This window comes from Diceros bicornis, chromosome 12 (genome assembly GCF_020826845.1).
Source record: "Diceros bicornis minor isolate mBicDic1 chromosome 12, mDicBic1.mat.cur, whole genome shotgun sequence".
NCBI classification, from domain to species: domain Eukaryota; kingdom Metazoa; phylum Chordata; class Mammalia; order Perissodactyla; family Rhinocerotidae; genus Diceros; species Diceros bicornis.
In genome coordinates this window covers 51,051,295-51,068,905 of record NC_080751.1, presented here as the reverse complement: position 1 = coordinate 51,068,905, position 17,611 = coordinate 51,051,295, and the positions used below count along the sequence as shown (strand labels likewise).

Sequence of the window (17,611 nt, the reverse complement as noted above, 5' to 3'; positions counted from 1 at the left end):
TGCTGGATGTGGGACGCTGCCTCAGCATGGCTGGAGAAGCGGTGCCTCGGTGTGCGCCCGGGATCCGAACCCGGGCCGCCAGCAGCGGAGCGCGCGCACTTAACCTCTAAGCCACAGGGCCCGCCCTGGGCAAGTTTCTTATTCTTCCCATTTCCTGACTTGTATAATGGTAATATCATCTATTTCATAAGGTACTGCAAAAATTAAATCACACCACATGGTTAAAAGCACTTCAGCACTCCACCAAACGTTCCTAACATCACAAATAAACCCTAATTACTCGTTGCCTGACAAGTGCCTCAGCTCTCAGGTCTCCACCCACCCCTCGAAAGGCTCGGAGGGGGAGGTCTAGCCGCCACCTTCACCTCGATAGAACGTAGGGGCAGCCGGGATGCGGGGGCGGGAACAGGAGGCCAGCGCACGCACTTCCGCCCCCGCGTCGCTCGCAGCCAATCGGCCCCTGAGGCCCCACCCCTTCCGCTCCAGGGAAAAACAGCTTCCAGAGCGTCTTCCGGCGGGCGCTGTGCCGCTCTTTACCATGGTGAGTTGGCTAGGGGCATGCGATTTTCTGTCGTTGGTGATTCCTCTTATCTTCTCTCATCCTGAAGCGGCCTTGAAATGCCTCAGCTGCCCAGAGGAGAGGTTGTCGGATTTGTGGTCGGGCCCCTCAGGAGAGGCTGCTGGCTTCCGAAAGATTTCCCCCAGAGTCCTGATCCCCTGGCTCCCTCACCCGGTTCTTTTGTCTCTAAGGATCCCGGCCCCGCTCCAGGGCGAGCTTTCAGCTCCAGGGCGAGCTTTCAGCTCCTGGCGAGTTTGTGACTTCCCCCTGCCGAGATTTCCTTGGTATAGAGATAGAAGTCTTAGTCGGCGTCAACGACTACAACCCAGCAAAAGATCTGAACACAAGTCCATAGCAACAACATCCGTAATGGTGATGCCTACAGCAGTGACGATAACGCTGGCATAAATAGAGAGGGTTGGGAGCAGGGTGTTGAGGCGCATGCCCCACTCTGCAACTTGGCTTTATTGAGTGCCAGATAGCCTGATAGGGCAGCAGCTTTCAGAAGGCCGATGACTGGAGAAGGTCAACGTATTGGTAGAGCATCTTCGTGCACCTTTTTTTCTTCTTTTGTAGATGCCACTATACCTTTGGTTTTGGGATATAGTGTTAGAGGAATTAGTCATTTTATGCCTTTACAAATCGAATGTATATCTCTCTGAATTTTATCTAAAGATAAGCAGTTGATTCTGATTTCAGTGTCAAAAAGGTATACATCACCGTATCAGAATATTCATGGATCTCTTATTGATAGCCTACAAAGGAGAAAAGGACCACGTTTCTGTGCCTAAGCCATAGTCACTGTTAAGCTTTTTCCTTGAGGGGATAAGGTTGAAAAATGTCTTATTCACATACTTTTTTAATCTTTTGTAAATTTTCTGTAATCCCACTTATACATACAGAAAGTGGGTAAAAGTTTACTTTTTTTTGACTAATGACCAAACCCCCTCTAGCTACATTCTTCAAAACATTCACCACTGTGTCAGTTAATTTCTAAAATTTGACCATGCCACTCCCTCGCTTAAAATCTTTTAATTTTTTTTTTTCTATATCCCTCAAGATGGCATGATGTACAAAGCCATCCATAATCAGGCTTCTTACCTTTATAGCCTCTTTTTACACATATACGCATCCAGATTCCAGCCACAGTAAACAGCTTGTAGATCTCTAAGAATTAAGCCTTTGCACCTAATTTGTACACTCTGTTCCATCTGCCAGAACCATTTTCCCCCTTGTACCCCCTGTTATCAGTATAACACTTACACACCCTTTAGTGTCTTTCCTGAGCCTTTCTGCCATGTCCCAAGATGCTCTTAGGTTCCTTCTTTGTGCTCTCATGATAACTCGGTGCTTTTTACCAGTAACATCTGTAGCCCTTTCCAGACTATATTAAAATTGTGTAGTTACTTACTTGTCTTTGTCACTTCCTAGATTGTAAGCTCTTTGAGAGCAGGACCTGTGTATTCACTCTGGTGTTCCCAGAGCCTTGTACGTACCTGGCCCAGAGGAAGTTTTCAATAAATATCTGTTTTATGAAACACTGAATAAATAACTATGGCACTAAATTTTTATGCTTGAAACATTAGTGATGCAGGCAAATAGTAGCATTTAAGATTTATTTTATTTTTTATTTTTTTATTTATTTTATTTTGTGTGTGTGTGTGTGTGAGGAAGATCAGCCCTGAGCTAACACCCATGCCAGTCCTCCTCTGTTTGCTGAGGAAGACTGGCCCTGGGCTAACATCCGTGCCTGTCTTCCTCCACTTTATATGGGACGCTGCCACAGCATGGCCTGACAGGCGGTGCCTCGGTGCACGCCGGGGATCCAGCAGCTGAGCGTGCCCACTTAACCACTACGCCATGGCGCCGGCTGCTAAGGTTTATTTTAAAAGTTTTTGGGAAGAAATGTTTTATGAGTCACCCATTATGTATTATTTATAAAGAACATGCTATGGCCAGCCCCGTGGCTTAGCAGTTAAGTGCTCGCGCTCCGCTAGTGGCGGCCCAGGTTCGGATCCCGGGCGCGCACCGACGCACCGCTTCTCTGGCCATGCTGAGGCCGCGTCCCACATACAGCAACTAGAAGGATGTGCAACTGTGACATACAACTATCTACTGGGGCTTTGGGGGTAAAAAAAAAAAGGAGGAGGATTGACAATAGATGTTAGCTCAGAGCAGGTCTTCCTCAGCAAAAAGAGGAGGATTAGCATGGATGTTAGCTCAGGGCTGATCTTCCTCACACACACAAAAAATAATAATAAATAAATAAAGAACATGCTAAAGAGCATGCTATTTGCAAAGCGCAGTGCTATCTTAGAAAATGTAAAGGATGGGGCTGGCCCCATGGCTTAGCAGTTAAGTGCACGCGTTCCGCTACTGGCGGCCTGGGTTCGGATCCCAGGCACGCACTGACGTACCGCTTGTCCAGCCATGCTGAGGCAGCGTCCCACATACAGCAACTAAGAAGGAGATGCAACTATCTACTGGGGCTTTGGGGAGAAAAAGGGAAAGAAAAAAAGGAGGAGGATTGGCAATAGATGTTAGCTCAGGGCCAGTCTTCCTCAGCAAAAAAGAGGAGGATTGGCCTGGGTGTTAGCTCAGAACTGATCTTCCTAAAAAAAAAAAAACAGAGAAAATGTAAAGGAAATATAGCCCTTGTCATTAGAGACGTTACTAAAAAATTAACGTATGATGTAAGATGACAAGATGAAGGCTATCCCATGGTTGAGTACAAAGTAAGTGGCATGAAAAACACTATAGTTTGGAATAATCTAAGACTTCGCGTAGGAGATGAAACATGCAACTGAGTACTCCATGCCTTACTCTAATACTCGTAATCTTCTATTCATTACTCTCATTTAGGTGAGGAAACAGAGAGAGGTCAGGTAATTTGCTGAGCGTTACAGGGCTGTTAGAGCTTAGGTTAGACAAATCTGGCCTTTTTGCTCTGGAGTGGTATGATCATGAGACATGGAGTACGCCAGTCTAGTTGGAGTTGAGGATCTCTGTCTGGAGCAAGAGATAAAACTGGAAAGAAACTGAGGCAAAGTCACTAAAAGCTTTGAATTCCAGATTGTAAAATTTGGTGTTTATCCTGATAGCAATAGAGAGCCAATATAATTTTGGAAAGAGTGACATGAACATTAGGATTTTTTTTTTTTCAGTATCAGAATGGCATCAGAAATGGCCCTCTGGGGCCGGCCCCGTGGCTTAGCGGTTAAGTACGAACGCTCCGCTGCTGGCCGCCCGGGGTTCGGATCCGGGGCACACACCGACGCACTGCTTCTCCGGCCATACTGAGGCCGCGTCCCATGTACAGCAACTAGAAGGATGTGCAGCTATGACATACAACTATCTACTGGGGCTTTGGGGGAAAAAATAAATAAATAAATAAAATTATAAAAAAAAAAAAAGAAATGGCCCTCTGCCTTTTAGAAACTCCTTATTGATTGTATTAACTTAAAACTTAAAGTAACTTAAAAAGTTAAAATGAGCTGAAGTTAGGAGATGTCCAGAAATTATAGTATCAAGCAAAATTTATCTTTGGGACCAAAATATCCCACCCAATTCTTTAAGAATAGAGTATACTCGTTAACATTAGCATTTATTAACATCTTAAAGGAAAATAGTATATTATTCCTTTTCAACAATGGGCTTAGCAGAGCCTTAGGGTTATACACATACACTGGTCTTTATTTGGGTACCAAAATTAGCAACACTTTTTCTTATGCTTTATTTTTACATTTTAAAGTATTTTTTACTTTATTGCTTTTTTATTATGGAAAATTTCAAGCATACACAAAAGTAGAGAGAATATTATATAATGAGCCGTCATGTAGCCATCACTTGGCCTCAACAATTATCAATATTCTGCTGTTATGCCAGATTTCTAGTGCTCAGACTTATTTTCTGCCTTTCCTGAGTTTCACTGCAACTAATGACATGTCTAAGCTTTAAAGAAGTGGGCTATAGTTTTTTATCTTTTTATAACTACTGAGATGTTCCTAGATGCTAACTGTAGGAAAATCATACCTCTGCTTGAATTGGATCTGAAAGTTTTTCACATTTTTAGTCTAACACTCAGTTCCACTGTTTTCTATGGAGCTTCAGTGTTTGAGTCAAATTGGCCAACTTTAGTGAGGTAGAAATGTAATATGGTTGTTATGGTAATTGTGGCTTTTACCATCTAGGAAAGTATTTTGTTAAAATTAAAATCCAAATATTTAAGTACATGGCACTTAGCAATCAAATTATTATGTATGACCATTGAAAATTGTGAAGTATTTTTTTTCAATTACTCTGCTTTTGAAATAACAAAATTTTTTTCATGGTTTATCTTTCCAGGGATTTTTTTTTTTTTTTAGGGTATTGCATTCCCAATGTGAAAGTATATAATAAAATTGAGTAGTTTTTTTCCCTTATAGCCTCTTGGTTTTATGTCCTATTACAAAAAGTCTTCTCCAACACCAAGATTATAAAATTATGCATCCATAGATTCTTCAAGTACTCTATAGTTTTATATTTTAATTTTAAAATAATAAAAAATTGGAGTAAACAGTACAGTGAGGATCCAACTTTACCTTTTTCCAAACACCATTTATTGAATAACTCATATTTTCTCCCTCCGATGTTGGATACTGCTGTAATCATAAGCTGATTTCTTTTTCTTTTTCTTTTTTTTTTATGGTGAGGAAGATCAGCCCTGAGCTAACATCCATTGCCAATCCTCCTCTTTTTGGTGAGGAAGATTAGCTCTGGGCTAACATCTGTGCCCATCTTTCTCTACTTTATATGTGGGACGCCTGCCAGAGCATAGGTTGATAAGCGGTGTCTAGGTCGATGCCCTGGATCCAAACTGGCTAACCCAGGGCTGCCGAAGCAGAGCCGTGAACTTAACCACTACACCAGCAGGCTGGCCCCTATAAGTTCATTTCTCATATGTGTTTGTACTCTCCTTTGTGCTATGGCTTTCCCACATGGCTTCCTGAACCTGCATAGTAAATCGCACTCTAGTTGCCACTCAGTCTCTTCTCTCATTGATAACTCCACTGCCAGGCCCTTTCTCTGCTAGCCCCCTACTATGTACTAGCTGGAGTCACAGAGGCTAGCTAGGATGTCAGATACTTTGAATGCCTAAGAGAGAACCTAGAGGTTTTACTATGATAATAGTTGGCAAACCTTTCAATATATAAAGCTTTGATTAGGTAAATTGTAATATTTTCTTTCCAGTAGAGCTATTTGACAAACTGATTGCTTTTCTGCTTCAAAATTACCTTATCCGTTGAATAATAAAGAATGTGGTCTGGAACTAAAATGCCTGGGTTTGAATTCCTGCTCAGCTATTTACTAGCAGTGTGCCCTTGGAAAAACTTGCTAAAAATTGTTTCCACCTCATAGGATTATTGTGAGTATTAGATAAATACATGTAAAGTGTCTAGAGTAAGTGCTTGGCATGTTATTGAGCATTCAATAAATGTTGTTATTACTGTATCACATCACAGTACCTATGAAGATTAGATACTTAAATGCTGTTTCATATATATTTTGTTTGTTTTGAAGGGGACAATTCATCTCTTTCGAAAACCACAAAGATCTTTTTTTGGCAAGGTATTACAGGAATTTAGACTTGTAGCAGCTGACCGAAGGGTAAGTTATTTTTATTCCTTAACCCTAATTTTAATTATTTCACAAACAACATTATAACATCAAAAAAGGTAATTTTTAAGGCAATTAGCAATCACTCTCAATCCCACAGCGCTGTTTTCATTTTTTTTGTGTTGGATAATGTTTTAATGTACAACTACAGTACTTTGGTATATAGTCGTTTTGCTTGGGAGGAAGCTGGGCTTCAGTTAAATTTTCTAATTCTAGATAGTTTTAAAGAAAAATTGTTTTGTGACTGCCTTATTTTTCTTTATTTTTTATTTTTATTTTTTGCTGAGAAAGATTTGCCCTGAGCTAACATCTGTGCCAGTCTTCCTATATTTTGTATGTGGGTCACTACCACAGCATGACTGCTGATAAGTGGTATAGGTCCACACCTGGGAACTGAACCCAGGCCACCGAAGTGGAGCGTGCCAAACTTAACCACCAGGCCACAGGGCTGGCCATATTTATTTATTTTTAATTAAATGGGTATAGTCCGAAGCCATATTTTCTTATTTTTAATGTAAGGCAGGAAAGTATGCTTTGAGACTGTAAAGCAAAAGATGTAATGGGTCCTCTTTTTGGTCACCAATGTAGACCTTCTAGTTATTGTTCTATTTTCATTGTTGTCTCTATTGTCTTAAGTATACCATAAGCTTCCTGAGGGCAGTGACTATGCTGTTTTGCTCACTTTTTTAATAAAAGTACAAAATAAGCACCCAATACATATTTGATGAATTTTAAGTAAAGCTATCCTCAATGGAACATAATAAGCAGTACCAATGATATTGGCCATGTATTATGATACTAGACTAGAAGCTTCTTTTCTTTGTTCTTTACCACTATATTTTCTGTTTTTAAACCCTTGGAATATAGTCAGAATTCAATAATTCTAGTATTTGGACATATTATCATGCCCTGAATGTTAAACTTCAAGAGCCAAGGGGAAGGAATTCAATTCATCTGCTTCTTGTGTACCTAGTCCATTGAGAATGATCTCTTGAGAACAGAGAGATATACCTCTGTGATGTTGATGGAAAACAACTATATTGCAGAAGTAAACGGGAAATTCTTTAAACAGTACACTTTATTGAAGCACAGTATACCACAGAATAAGTAATAGGAACAAAACTAATTTAGGAACGCCTGAATTGTGCAAATAATCTCTATCATAATTTAAATCTTGAGAGGTATCGGCTCATCTCTCTTCAGTAGTACTCCTGTCTTGGTTCTTGATGATTTCATATTTCATGTGGAAGATCCTTTCCTCTCAGTTCCTTACTTCTAGCTCGCCATAGATAAACTTGTCCTCCATCCCTCCCAGCCATCCACTCCTATGGTCATAGCATAGGCCTCATCATTTATAATAACTATATCCTCCCATTGTCTCAGTTTCAAGCATTTTACTCATCAGTCACCATCTCCTGTCTTTCCAGATCACTTCTTCTATTACCCCAACTCCAGTAATTCTTCAGTTTTACTAGGACCTCCAATCTGTTGACTCTGCCATATTTTCATTTCCCTTATCCTCATTTGCTTACTTAATCCAATTTATATTCTATGGCCATCATTATCATTTTCTTGCATATGCCTTCAACTCCTTTGTGCCCCCCTTCTGTCTACCATACTTCCTATCATACTTCCCTAGCAAATCCTTAACCTTATTAAGTCCACTTTCTTTCTTTGCCTACACCCAAGCAACTGAATGTAGCCTAAGAGAAAAGCAAAACCATGCTGCTGGTCTCACTTTAAATTCGTGATCAAGTGTGCCATTAGTGCTGCCCATCCTATAGTTTCTTAGCTCATTAAGTTCCCTGCTTTCCTAGGTGGCTATTTCATACCATTTTCTTTCACTTCTATCCTCAAGCTTTCAAAACCTTGTCCATTCTCACTGTAACCTGTTGATCTTGCTTCCTGTTTCACTAAGGGAAAAGAAGTAATGAGAAGAAAACTTCCACATCCTATCATTAGTACATCTGCCAACGCTCTGCCTACCCTCTTATTTCTGTGAATGAACTATTTGGTCTGCTATATAAGGCCAGTCCCTCCACTTGTTGCCTACTCAAAGTCAACGTTCCTATAATTATTCCTTTTTGCATCATCCTCCTTCTGTTTCTTGTATCATAATTACATGCTGTATATGCCACTCTCATCTACTGCTTCATTTCTCTGCTTCGTTTTTTTTTTTTGTGAGGAAGATCAGCCCTGGGCTAACATCTGCCAATCTTCTTTTTTTTGTTGTTTTTTTGCTGAGGAAGACTGGTCCTGGGTTAACATCCGTGCCCATCTTCCTCTACTTTATATGGGATGCCGCCACAGCATGGCTTGCCAAGCGATGCGTTGGTGCGCGCCTGGGATCCGAACCGGCAAACCCCGGACCGCTGCAGCAGAGCGTGCGCACTTAACTGCTTGCGCCACTGGGCCAGCCCCTCTCTGCTTCCTTTTATAGCAAAACTACTTTCAAGAATTGTCTTTACTCTCTCTCTTTTTTTTTTTTTGTCAGGAAGATTTAGCCCTGAGCTAACATCTGTTGCCAATCCTCCTCTTTTTTGCTGAGGAAGATTTGCCCTGGGCTAACATCCATGGCCATCTTGCTCCACTTTATATGTGGGACGCCTGCCACACCATGGCTTGATAAGTGGTACGTAGGTCTGCGTCCAGGATCTGAACCTGCAATCCCTGGGCCACCAAAACAGAGAGTGCAAACTTAACCACTATGCCCCTGGGCCAGCCCCATCTTTACTCTCTTTGCTCACTTTCTCTTCTCCATTTCATTTTTTTTTTTTTTTGTGAGGAAGATCAGCTCTGAGCTAACATCCAATGCCAATCCTCCTCTTTTTGCTGAGGAAGACTGCCCTGGGCTAACATTCGTGCCCATCTTCCTCTACTTTATATGGGATGCTGGCACAGCATGGCTTGACAAGCAGTGTGTCGGTGCGCACCGGGGATCCGAACCCGTGAACCCCGGGCTGCCGCAGCAGAGTGCACAACTTACCCACTATGCCACTGGGCTGGCCCCTCTCCTCCGTTTCTTTATTAAACACATACTAGTCTGGCTCTAGTCCCCTATAATCCACAGAAACAGTTTTTACAAGGTAACTAATAACCTCTCTGTTGTCAAAATCGATGGTCATCCTCGATTCTCATCTTACTTGACCTTCAACAGTATTAGACAAAAATTGGTCACTTTCTCCTTAAAACACATTATTCATTTGGATTCTGAAATACCACTCTTGGTTTTCCTCCTGCTTATTTGCCAGTATTTTTTGGTCTACTTTGTCACTTTCCTCTCACCTTTCTGACCTCTAAGTTTTGGAATGTCCTGAGGCTTAGAGTTCCAGCCTCTCTTGTTTATATTTATTACATCTAGGTAACACTTTCACTACCATCTATATGCTGATGATCCTGTATTTATATATATATATTTTGTGTGTGTGTGTGTGTGTGAGGAAGATCAGCCCTGAGGTAACATCCATGCCAATCCTCCTCTTTTTGCTGAGGAAGACTGGCCCTGAGCTAACATCCGTGCCCATCTTCCTCCACTTTATATGGGACGCCACCACAGCATGGCCTGACAAGCGGTGCGTTGGTGCGCACCCAGAATCCGAACCTGGCTGCCAGCAGCAGAGCATGCACACTTAACCACCACACCGCAGGGCCGGCCTCATCTGTATTTATATTTTAATCCCTAACTTTTCCCCAACCTCCAGATTCCTCTATATCATGGCCTTCTCAACATTTCTACTTGGATATCTAATAGCCATCTCAATTTTTTTTTTTTTGTGAAGAAGATCAGCCCTGTGCTAACATCTGCCAATCCTCCTCTATTTGCTGAGGAAGACTGGCCCTGGGCTAACATCCGTGCCCATCTTCCTCCACTTTATATGGGACGCCACCACAGCATGGCTTGCCAAGCGGTGCGTCAGTGCGCGCCTGGGATTCGAACTGGTGAACCCTGGGCCACCGCAGCAGAGCGCCTGCGCTTAACCGCTTACGCCACTGGGCCGGCCCCTCCACTTTTTTTTTTTTTTAAGCTCTCTTGAATCAGCTTGAAAACACATTCTTTTTTTTTTTTTTTTCTTTTTGTGCTGGGAAAGATTCACCCTAAGCTAATATCTGTTACCAATCTTCCTCTGTTGTTTTTTTTTCCCCTCCCCAAAACCCCAGTGCATGTTTGTATATCCTAGTTGTAAGTCCTTCTAGTTCTTCTGTGTGAGCCACTGCCACAGCATGGCTACTGACAGATGAGTGATGTGATTCTGCGCCTGGGAACTGAACCTGGGTCACCACAGCGGAGCGCCCTCGACTTTAACCACTAGGCCATCAGAGCTGGCTCTGGCATCTCAAATTTCATATGGTCAAATGGAACTTTGATTTTCTATCACTTCTTCAGTAATCAGCCACTCTCTTCTTCCAAATGCTCTGGCCAGAAACCTTGGAGTCATTCTTAGCCTTGTCTTTCCCTCCTCACGTCCACTTTATAAGTAAATCTCGCTAGCTCTATCATCAATATAATACCAGAATCTGACTCTTCTAACACCTTTTTACCACCTTCAAAGCCACCATCATTTCCCACATAGGTTATTGCGATCACGTTCTAAATGATCTTCCTACTTCTGTCGTTGCCCCTATGTAGTATATTGTACATAGAGAGGGTGAATGGTCTTTTAAAAATGAAAGCTAAGTTACTTTTGTTTCATTTGGAATAAATCGCAATTCTAAATCGCAGTTCTTTTCCTGGCATACAAGACGCTACTTGATGTAGCCTCAGACTCCCTCTCCCCTCTCTCATCTAGCTGTCCTTAGCCAGATACTCTTCTACCTCAGGGCATTTGCACTGTGGTCCCCGTTTTCTCTCCCAGATATCTGCATGCTTAGCATCTTTGCCGCTTTCAGATTTCTGGTCACATGTCACCTTACCAAAGAGGTCTTTTCTGACCACTCTTTCTAGAAGAGTAACTCTTCCATATCTCCTATTACTGTGTTCTTATCATACTTTATTTTTTCTTCCTAGCACTTGTCACCACCTGACTTTATACAGTCATTCATCGCTTAATGACGGGGATACATTCTGAGAGATGCGTCATTAGACGATTTCATCATTGTGTGAACATCATAGAGTGTACTTACACAAACCTAGATGGTATAGCCTGCTACACGCTTAGCTATATGGTACTAATTTTACGGGACCCCCATTGTATATGTGGTCTGTCATTGACCGAAACGTTGTTATGCGGCGCGTAACTGTGTTTGCATATTGTCTGTCACCATGGATTATAAGGTCCATGTTTTGTTCACTACTCTATCTCCGGTGCCTAGAATAGTGTCCGTTACAAAATAGATGCTCAAAATTTTTTTGTTTTTTCCTGAGGAAGATTCGCCTTGAGCTAACATCTTTTGCCATTCTTCCTCTTTTTGCTTGAGGAAGATTCTCCCTGAGCTAACATCTGTGCCAACCTTCCTCTATTTTGTATGTGGGTCGTCGCCACCACATGACCGACAACAAGTGGTGTAGGTCTGTGCCCAGTAACTGACCCCGACCACCCAAGTGGAGCACACTGAACTTAACCACTAGGCCACGGGGCCGGCCCCATCAAATATTTTTTGATGAATAATTTGATTCAGCAGTAGAGCTTGAGAGAGTGTCATTTTCAAATTACATGCTTTATCCTCTTTTTCTGACTATTCTTGAATCCCTGTCCTGACTAGACCCATGTCTAATCATTTCATTAATGTCCTCACTAGTATTAGAGTCCCTTGTCCCATATTAGCTCTCAAATCTCTAATATCCCTACCTCACCTGCTTTTCTGGTTTTGCTCCTGGTATAGAGGAAGTTCCAGAATGGTGTCTACCATAAATTCATGCTGTTAATTCTTGTTCCCTTCTTTGAGGATGCAGTAGTATACCCACCATAACAGCTCTTCTGCAGATGCAGATTTTCCTGTGGATTTAAGTTTCCAGTCTTACTTTACCATATCGCTTAATTTTAGAAAATGGCCTTGATTTTTCTTTTCTAGAGATTTATAGGCTATTAACTGTGCTACTTTACTTCTTTCTACCTGACAAATTCTCTGTCCCTTCAGTCACCTTCTTATTCTTCTCACCTTTCTCAAGGGTGTGGTTCTCTCTTTCTAAACCTACACTTCCCTCTGTGTTCTAAAACCGTCCTATCCTATACCACACTTGGCCTTTGCAATTATATCTGTTTAATTTTAACACCTCCAGATAACTAGAGTTTTCCTAATTTCTTTTGCATCTACTTTCAAACAAGCATAGGCCTCCCTTCTTTGTAAGTAGTGGAGCAGAACAAAACTGAAACACGCTTCACTTGATCCCTTCCTTCACTTTTAGAATGCTCTTCCTCCTTCCCCTGACTAAATCTTAGCTATTCTCAAAGCGTATCTCAGGTCCTCCATCTTCTATGAACGTCTAAACTATGATAATCTTTCCTTCTTTTGCAGTCCTATTTCATATGACTGGTTTGGTAAATAACCAAGTACTGCCTTCTGGGGGAGGGCGGCTTTATTCTGATATAATTTCAAACTTAGAGAAAAATTACCAAATTAGTATAAAAAACTCTCTTATACCCTTTACTCAGATTCTCCAGTTGCTTTACATTTTGCCCCATTTGCTTTATCATTGTCTCTCTATTCATATTTGTCAGACAAAATGATATTCAAATATACGTGTATTTTTTTCAACCATTTCAGAGTTCATGTGTCAGACTTATTTTCTTTTGAATAATTCCCCTTCTAGAATTATTCTTTTAAATTTATATATTATCATAATAACTTGGTTGATGATAATTGTGGTAGATTTAGAAAATGTGACACTTGACTTTTTGAAGGAAATTGCTTATTCCTTTAAATATCAGAGTATTGAGTATTACAGCAACTTGAACAGATCCAGTGAAGTTTATCAGCACTATAAAAATAAGAATTATTTTCTTTTTCACAGTCCTGGAAGATATTGCTCTTTGGTGCAATAAACTTAACATGTACTGGCTTCCTGCTTATGTGGTGCAGTTCCACTAACAGTATAGGTATGTCACCATTCTTATTTTTATGAAGTTATTAGTTTCACTTTTATTGTTCTGATTTTAAATAAAGGTATATCTTCCTTTACATAGAATATATTATTCTGAAATATAACTCAAAAGGTTTAAATGAGAGAATCTATTTGAAAAGTGCCTTGTAAACTATAAAGTTTGGTTGAATTGTTAGGCATTATCATTTTAAATGACCTGTTATTTTTTTAAAAAACTTGAAATCTATTTCAAAAACTGAGATTCCTGTTTAATGTGATAGATTAATACTTTGATTTATGCAGAGTATGAGTAAGATTTTGAGATTTATTAGATTTTCCTTGAAAAGGGAAATCTTTAATATTTTTCTTGTGTCTTGAGTGACCTCTTATATTTTTACGTACCATTATTTTCATATTGCTATTTAAAGAATACATTTAAAATAGTACTCAGATGACAGAAGAAGGCAAAAAAAAAGATCACAAGGCTTTTGAGCATATGCTGCTTCATTTTTCTTGATGGAGAAATCAGGTTCTAAAGTAAGCTTTTGTACTAACCAACTTTGGCTACATATATTAACCAAGTTTACTAGATAGTTGCCAGCAAATTAGGTTAATCAGTGACTCATAATTCTTTTTGGTAACGGATACCCTGATATGAACAATTTTGGTGATTCACTATATTTCCTAACAATGGATTCAGTAATATTTTAACAATCTTTTTGTTGTTTTGCAGCTTTAACTGCCTATACTTACCTGACCATTTTTGATCTTTTTAGGTAAGTTTTAAAAAATCTCCTTAATGTTTTGAGGCTGATAAGTTATTTGTTGCCCCGAATATATGATGTTTCTTTGCTTAAAAAGGAAAGTAATCTGTGAAATACGTAAAATTATCGGCATAGAACATATACAAACAGTAACAATTAAAAGATATACCGGAAGAAAATATCCTATTTATATAACAACAGAAAAGATAATAGCTAGGCCTCAGGTCAAGTGTTTCAGGTGCCTGCCTGTAGATGAGTCAACTGTGGCCAGGGAACAGGGTCACATAAAAACATACCAGTTCCCACTCTAACCCTGTAGATGAGAAAAGAAATGAGGGACGTTAATAACTGAGAATGAGTAATTGTGAGCTAGGGAGACAACCTGATGGCTCCCTGCTTCACGGTGCCTTTTGTATTTCCATATTAGGGTTGCAATATACTTAGACCTTGATGTCCTCAATTTCCATGCCATGGAAGTATGTTATAAGGATGTCTTTTCATCAGTCATGTAACTAAATCTACTTGATTGGTCTAGAACGAGTTGTTGTTACCTGCATTTCACACTGTAGTAAGTTGTTTCAGAGTGAATCTTCATTATACTTGGAAAATGGACATAATTTTGTCCCATCCAGAATGTTGTCAAGGTGTTATTAATATTTAGTTTAACTTTGAACAAAGATTAAATAAAGTTTATCAATGTTAAAACTTATTGTATATGCCTAAAATAAAATATATTACTATTATTATTACTGTGCCATATTTTGTATGCTCGGTTATGAAAACCATTCAGGGTGGATAAATTACTGAGTAGAGTAAGAATGGGTTTAGGTTCTATTTAACTAACTTAATGATGTATTGTAACCTCTTCCAGTTTCTTCACATGTTAAAACTTTCACATATTAGGATGCTCGTTGTGATTAGATGATAAATTATTAATTTATTCACTTATTAATTTAGTAATTTAGCCAACTTAGGAATTCTGAAAGCTTAATTTCTTTCTGTGTGTTCTCCTGTAGCTCTAGTTCTAATGCTAAATTTATTTTCATTTTTACTTAGTTTAGTGACATGTTTAATAAGTTACTGGGTAATGATGAGGAAACCTAGCCCTGTCTATTCATTTGGGTAAGTTCAAATTATCTTATTTTATGCTAACTTACTGCTATTAAAATAGTAGTTATATTAAACAGTAAAGAACTAGCTAGAGTATTTCTGGAAAATAAATGCTGCCTACTCAGTGGAATGGTGATCAAATAGTGAAAGTAGATAGAACAGCATCTTCTAAAAGGAGTCTAGATAAGAAACATGAATATTTAAATTTAAATCATGTTAAATAAAATGTTTACATTAGGTTCTTTTCTGTTTTATAAAACAAATATTAATATAAAATGTTCACATTCAATTCTTTAATTTTGGTAATCTTTTTTTTAGTTAGAAAAAGGATTTTCATGGAAGAGTATCTTGTAGATATTAAAGTAAATGTGATATATTTTAACATTAATGCAGTGATAGAGATGTATTTTTATCTTAAGACTGGATTTGTGATAGCAGTAGACTAACAAAGAATTTGAGATTTCTGTTTCTATAGTTTTAGAATTCCTGAAAATTGGAAGTTGGAAGATAATCTTTTGTATTAGAGGTTTTTTTAATATATTAGAAAAAAATGAATTCCTTTCAGATTCAAGGAAACAACTTATAAGGAGAATTTAACTTTGGTAAAGAAATTCTTGGACCCAACTTACCCTTCTTCTCCACCATGCCGTTCATTGGGATTATATTCTTTTGAACAAAATCAGGTTTTATTTACTTCAACAATGGGACAAAGTAAACATGAAATTTTAATGCACAATGAAGATATTTATAAGTGTCACTGAAATTTGATAGAGTTGAACTATTACTGTGATGATCAGTTGTAAAGTATAGACATCTATATATGAAAATCTGTGACTGAGTCAAGGCTTTTGGTTGTAAATGACAGAAATCCAACTCAAACTGTGGGGAAAAAAAATGAAGACTGGTAATTTATGTAACCAGAATGTGGGAAGACTGAGGTAACTGGCATAGGGACTAGAACACTCAGGGCATTGTCTTTTTCTTTCCTCTCAGGACTGTGTTTCTCTGCATGTCAGGTTTAGTTTCTCAGACCACTTTTCTCCACCATCCTGGAGTGATAACTTCTAGCAAGACCTTAACTTGAACCTTCTCACCTTCATCCTCGTGAGGAAAGGACTCTTGCCCAGCTCTAGTTCAGAAAATCGTGAGAAAGAACTATTGATTGGTCCAGCTTGGAGCAGATGTTAGTGTTGAGATCAGTTACTGTGTCCAGGAGACAAGGTCAAGTAAGGACATGACAGCTCCCATTTTGGCCCACTTGCTTCGAGTGAACAGGAAAGGAGGGAGCAATTAAAGAAAATTAAACATTCAAATATAATTGCAGTCAATCATATAGCTTGAAATATCATCTATATTTAGTAATTCCAAAATTCAGTTCTCTAGCCTTGAAATCTATTTAGGCTACCTTCTTGACTGATTGACATGGATGTCTAATTGGTGTCTTAAATTTAGGCTAGAATTCTTGTTTTCTTCCCCCAAAACCTGTTCCTCTGCAGTTTTTCCCATCTCAGTAAGTACACCACCACTTGGTTGCTCAAGAAAAATCCTTGATTATTGTCTCATTACCCACATTTCTCTATCAGCAGATTATGTCAAGGTAACCTGCAAACACATCCAGAATCTGCTCCCATCCTCATTTCTATCTCTACTACCATCCTAACCAAGCTACCTTCATTTCTTGCCTTAACCAAGGTCCAGCATCCTAACGGGTCCCCATGCCTCTGTTCTTCCCCCTCTATAGTCCATTCTCCATATAGCAGCCAGAGTGTTTTCCTTTTATAACCTAAATTATACTATCACTCTCCTCCTGAAAACCATCCGGTTGTTTCCTATCATATATAGAATAAAATCCTGACTCCTTTTCCTAATTCACAAAGTCCTCATGTGAGCTGGCCCTTGCCTGCTTCTCTTTGTTACCAGTCTCATGCCCTCTATACCACACTGTCTTTCTTTCTGTAATTTGAACACAACTCTCACTTCTTCCTGCCGTAGGGCCTTTACATCCTTGTGCAGTTTGATGAATTTTAAAAATGAATACACCTGTATAACTACTATCTTGAGATTTTAAAATCTTGAATTTTAAAAATGAATATAGCTGTATAACTACTATCTTGACCATGATATAAAACATTACAAGTCCCCCAAAAGCCTCCTTTCATGTCAGAGTCAAACCTTGACAAAAGTAACCAGTATTCTGACTGCTCTCATTGCCGATTATTGCTGCCTGTTTTTTAAGTCGTATAAATGGGATTACAGCATATACTCTTATATACCAGTAGTTCATTCTTGTTCATTGTCCTAATATTCCGTTAGGAATATACCACAATTTGTTTGTATGTTAAACTATTGAAAGGCATTTAGGTGATTTTCAGCTGTTAGCTATTATAAATAAAATAGTTATGAGCATTCTTGTATATGTCTTTTGGTGTACAAGACTTTATGTTGGGTATATGTCTTTGAGGGAAATTAGTCGTAGGATTTGCATGTGTTCATCATTAGAAGATA

The 17,611-nt window shown here is 39.2% G+C and overlaps 1 protein-coding gene across 1 annotated transcript in view; it reads left to right on the top strand.

Moving 5' to 3' along the window:
• The first annotated feature begins 491 nt into the window (after positions 1-491).
• SLC30A6 (solute carrier family 30 member 6) overlaps positions 492-17,611 on the top strand; it is a 48,912-nt gene continuing 31,792 nt past the window's right edge. The window contains exons 1-5 of the mRNA XM_058551491.1: positions 492-541; positions 6,119-6,205; positions 13,164-13,248; positions 13,966-14,008; positions 15,053-15,118. Of these exons, the coding sequence (XP_058407474.1) occupies positions 539-541; positions 6,119-6,205; positions 13,164-13,248; positions 13,966-14,008; positions 15,053-15,118 (284 nt within the window). The 5' untranslated portion in view covers positions 492-538. The remainder of the gene's footprint in view (positions 542-6,118; positions 6,206-13,163; positions 13,249-13,965; positions 14,009-15,052; positions 15,119-17,611) is intronic.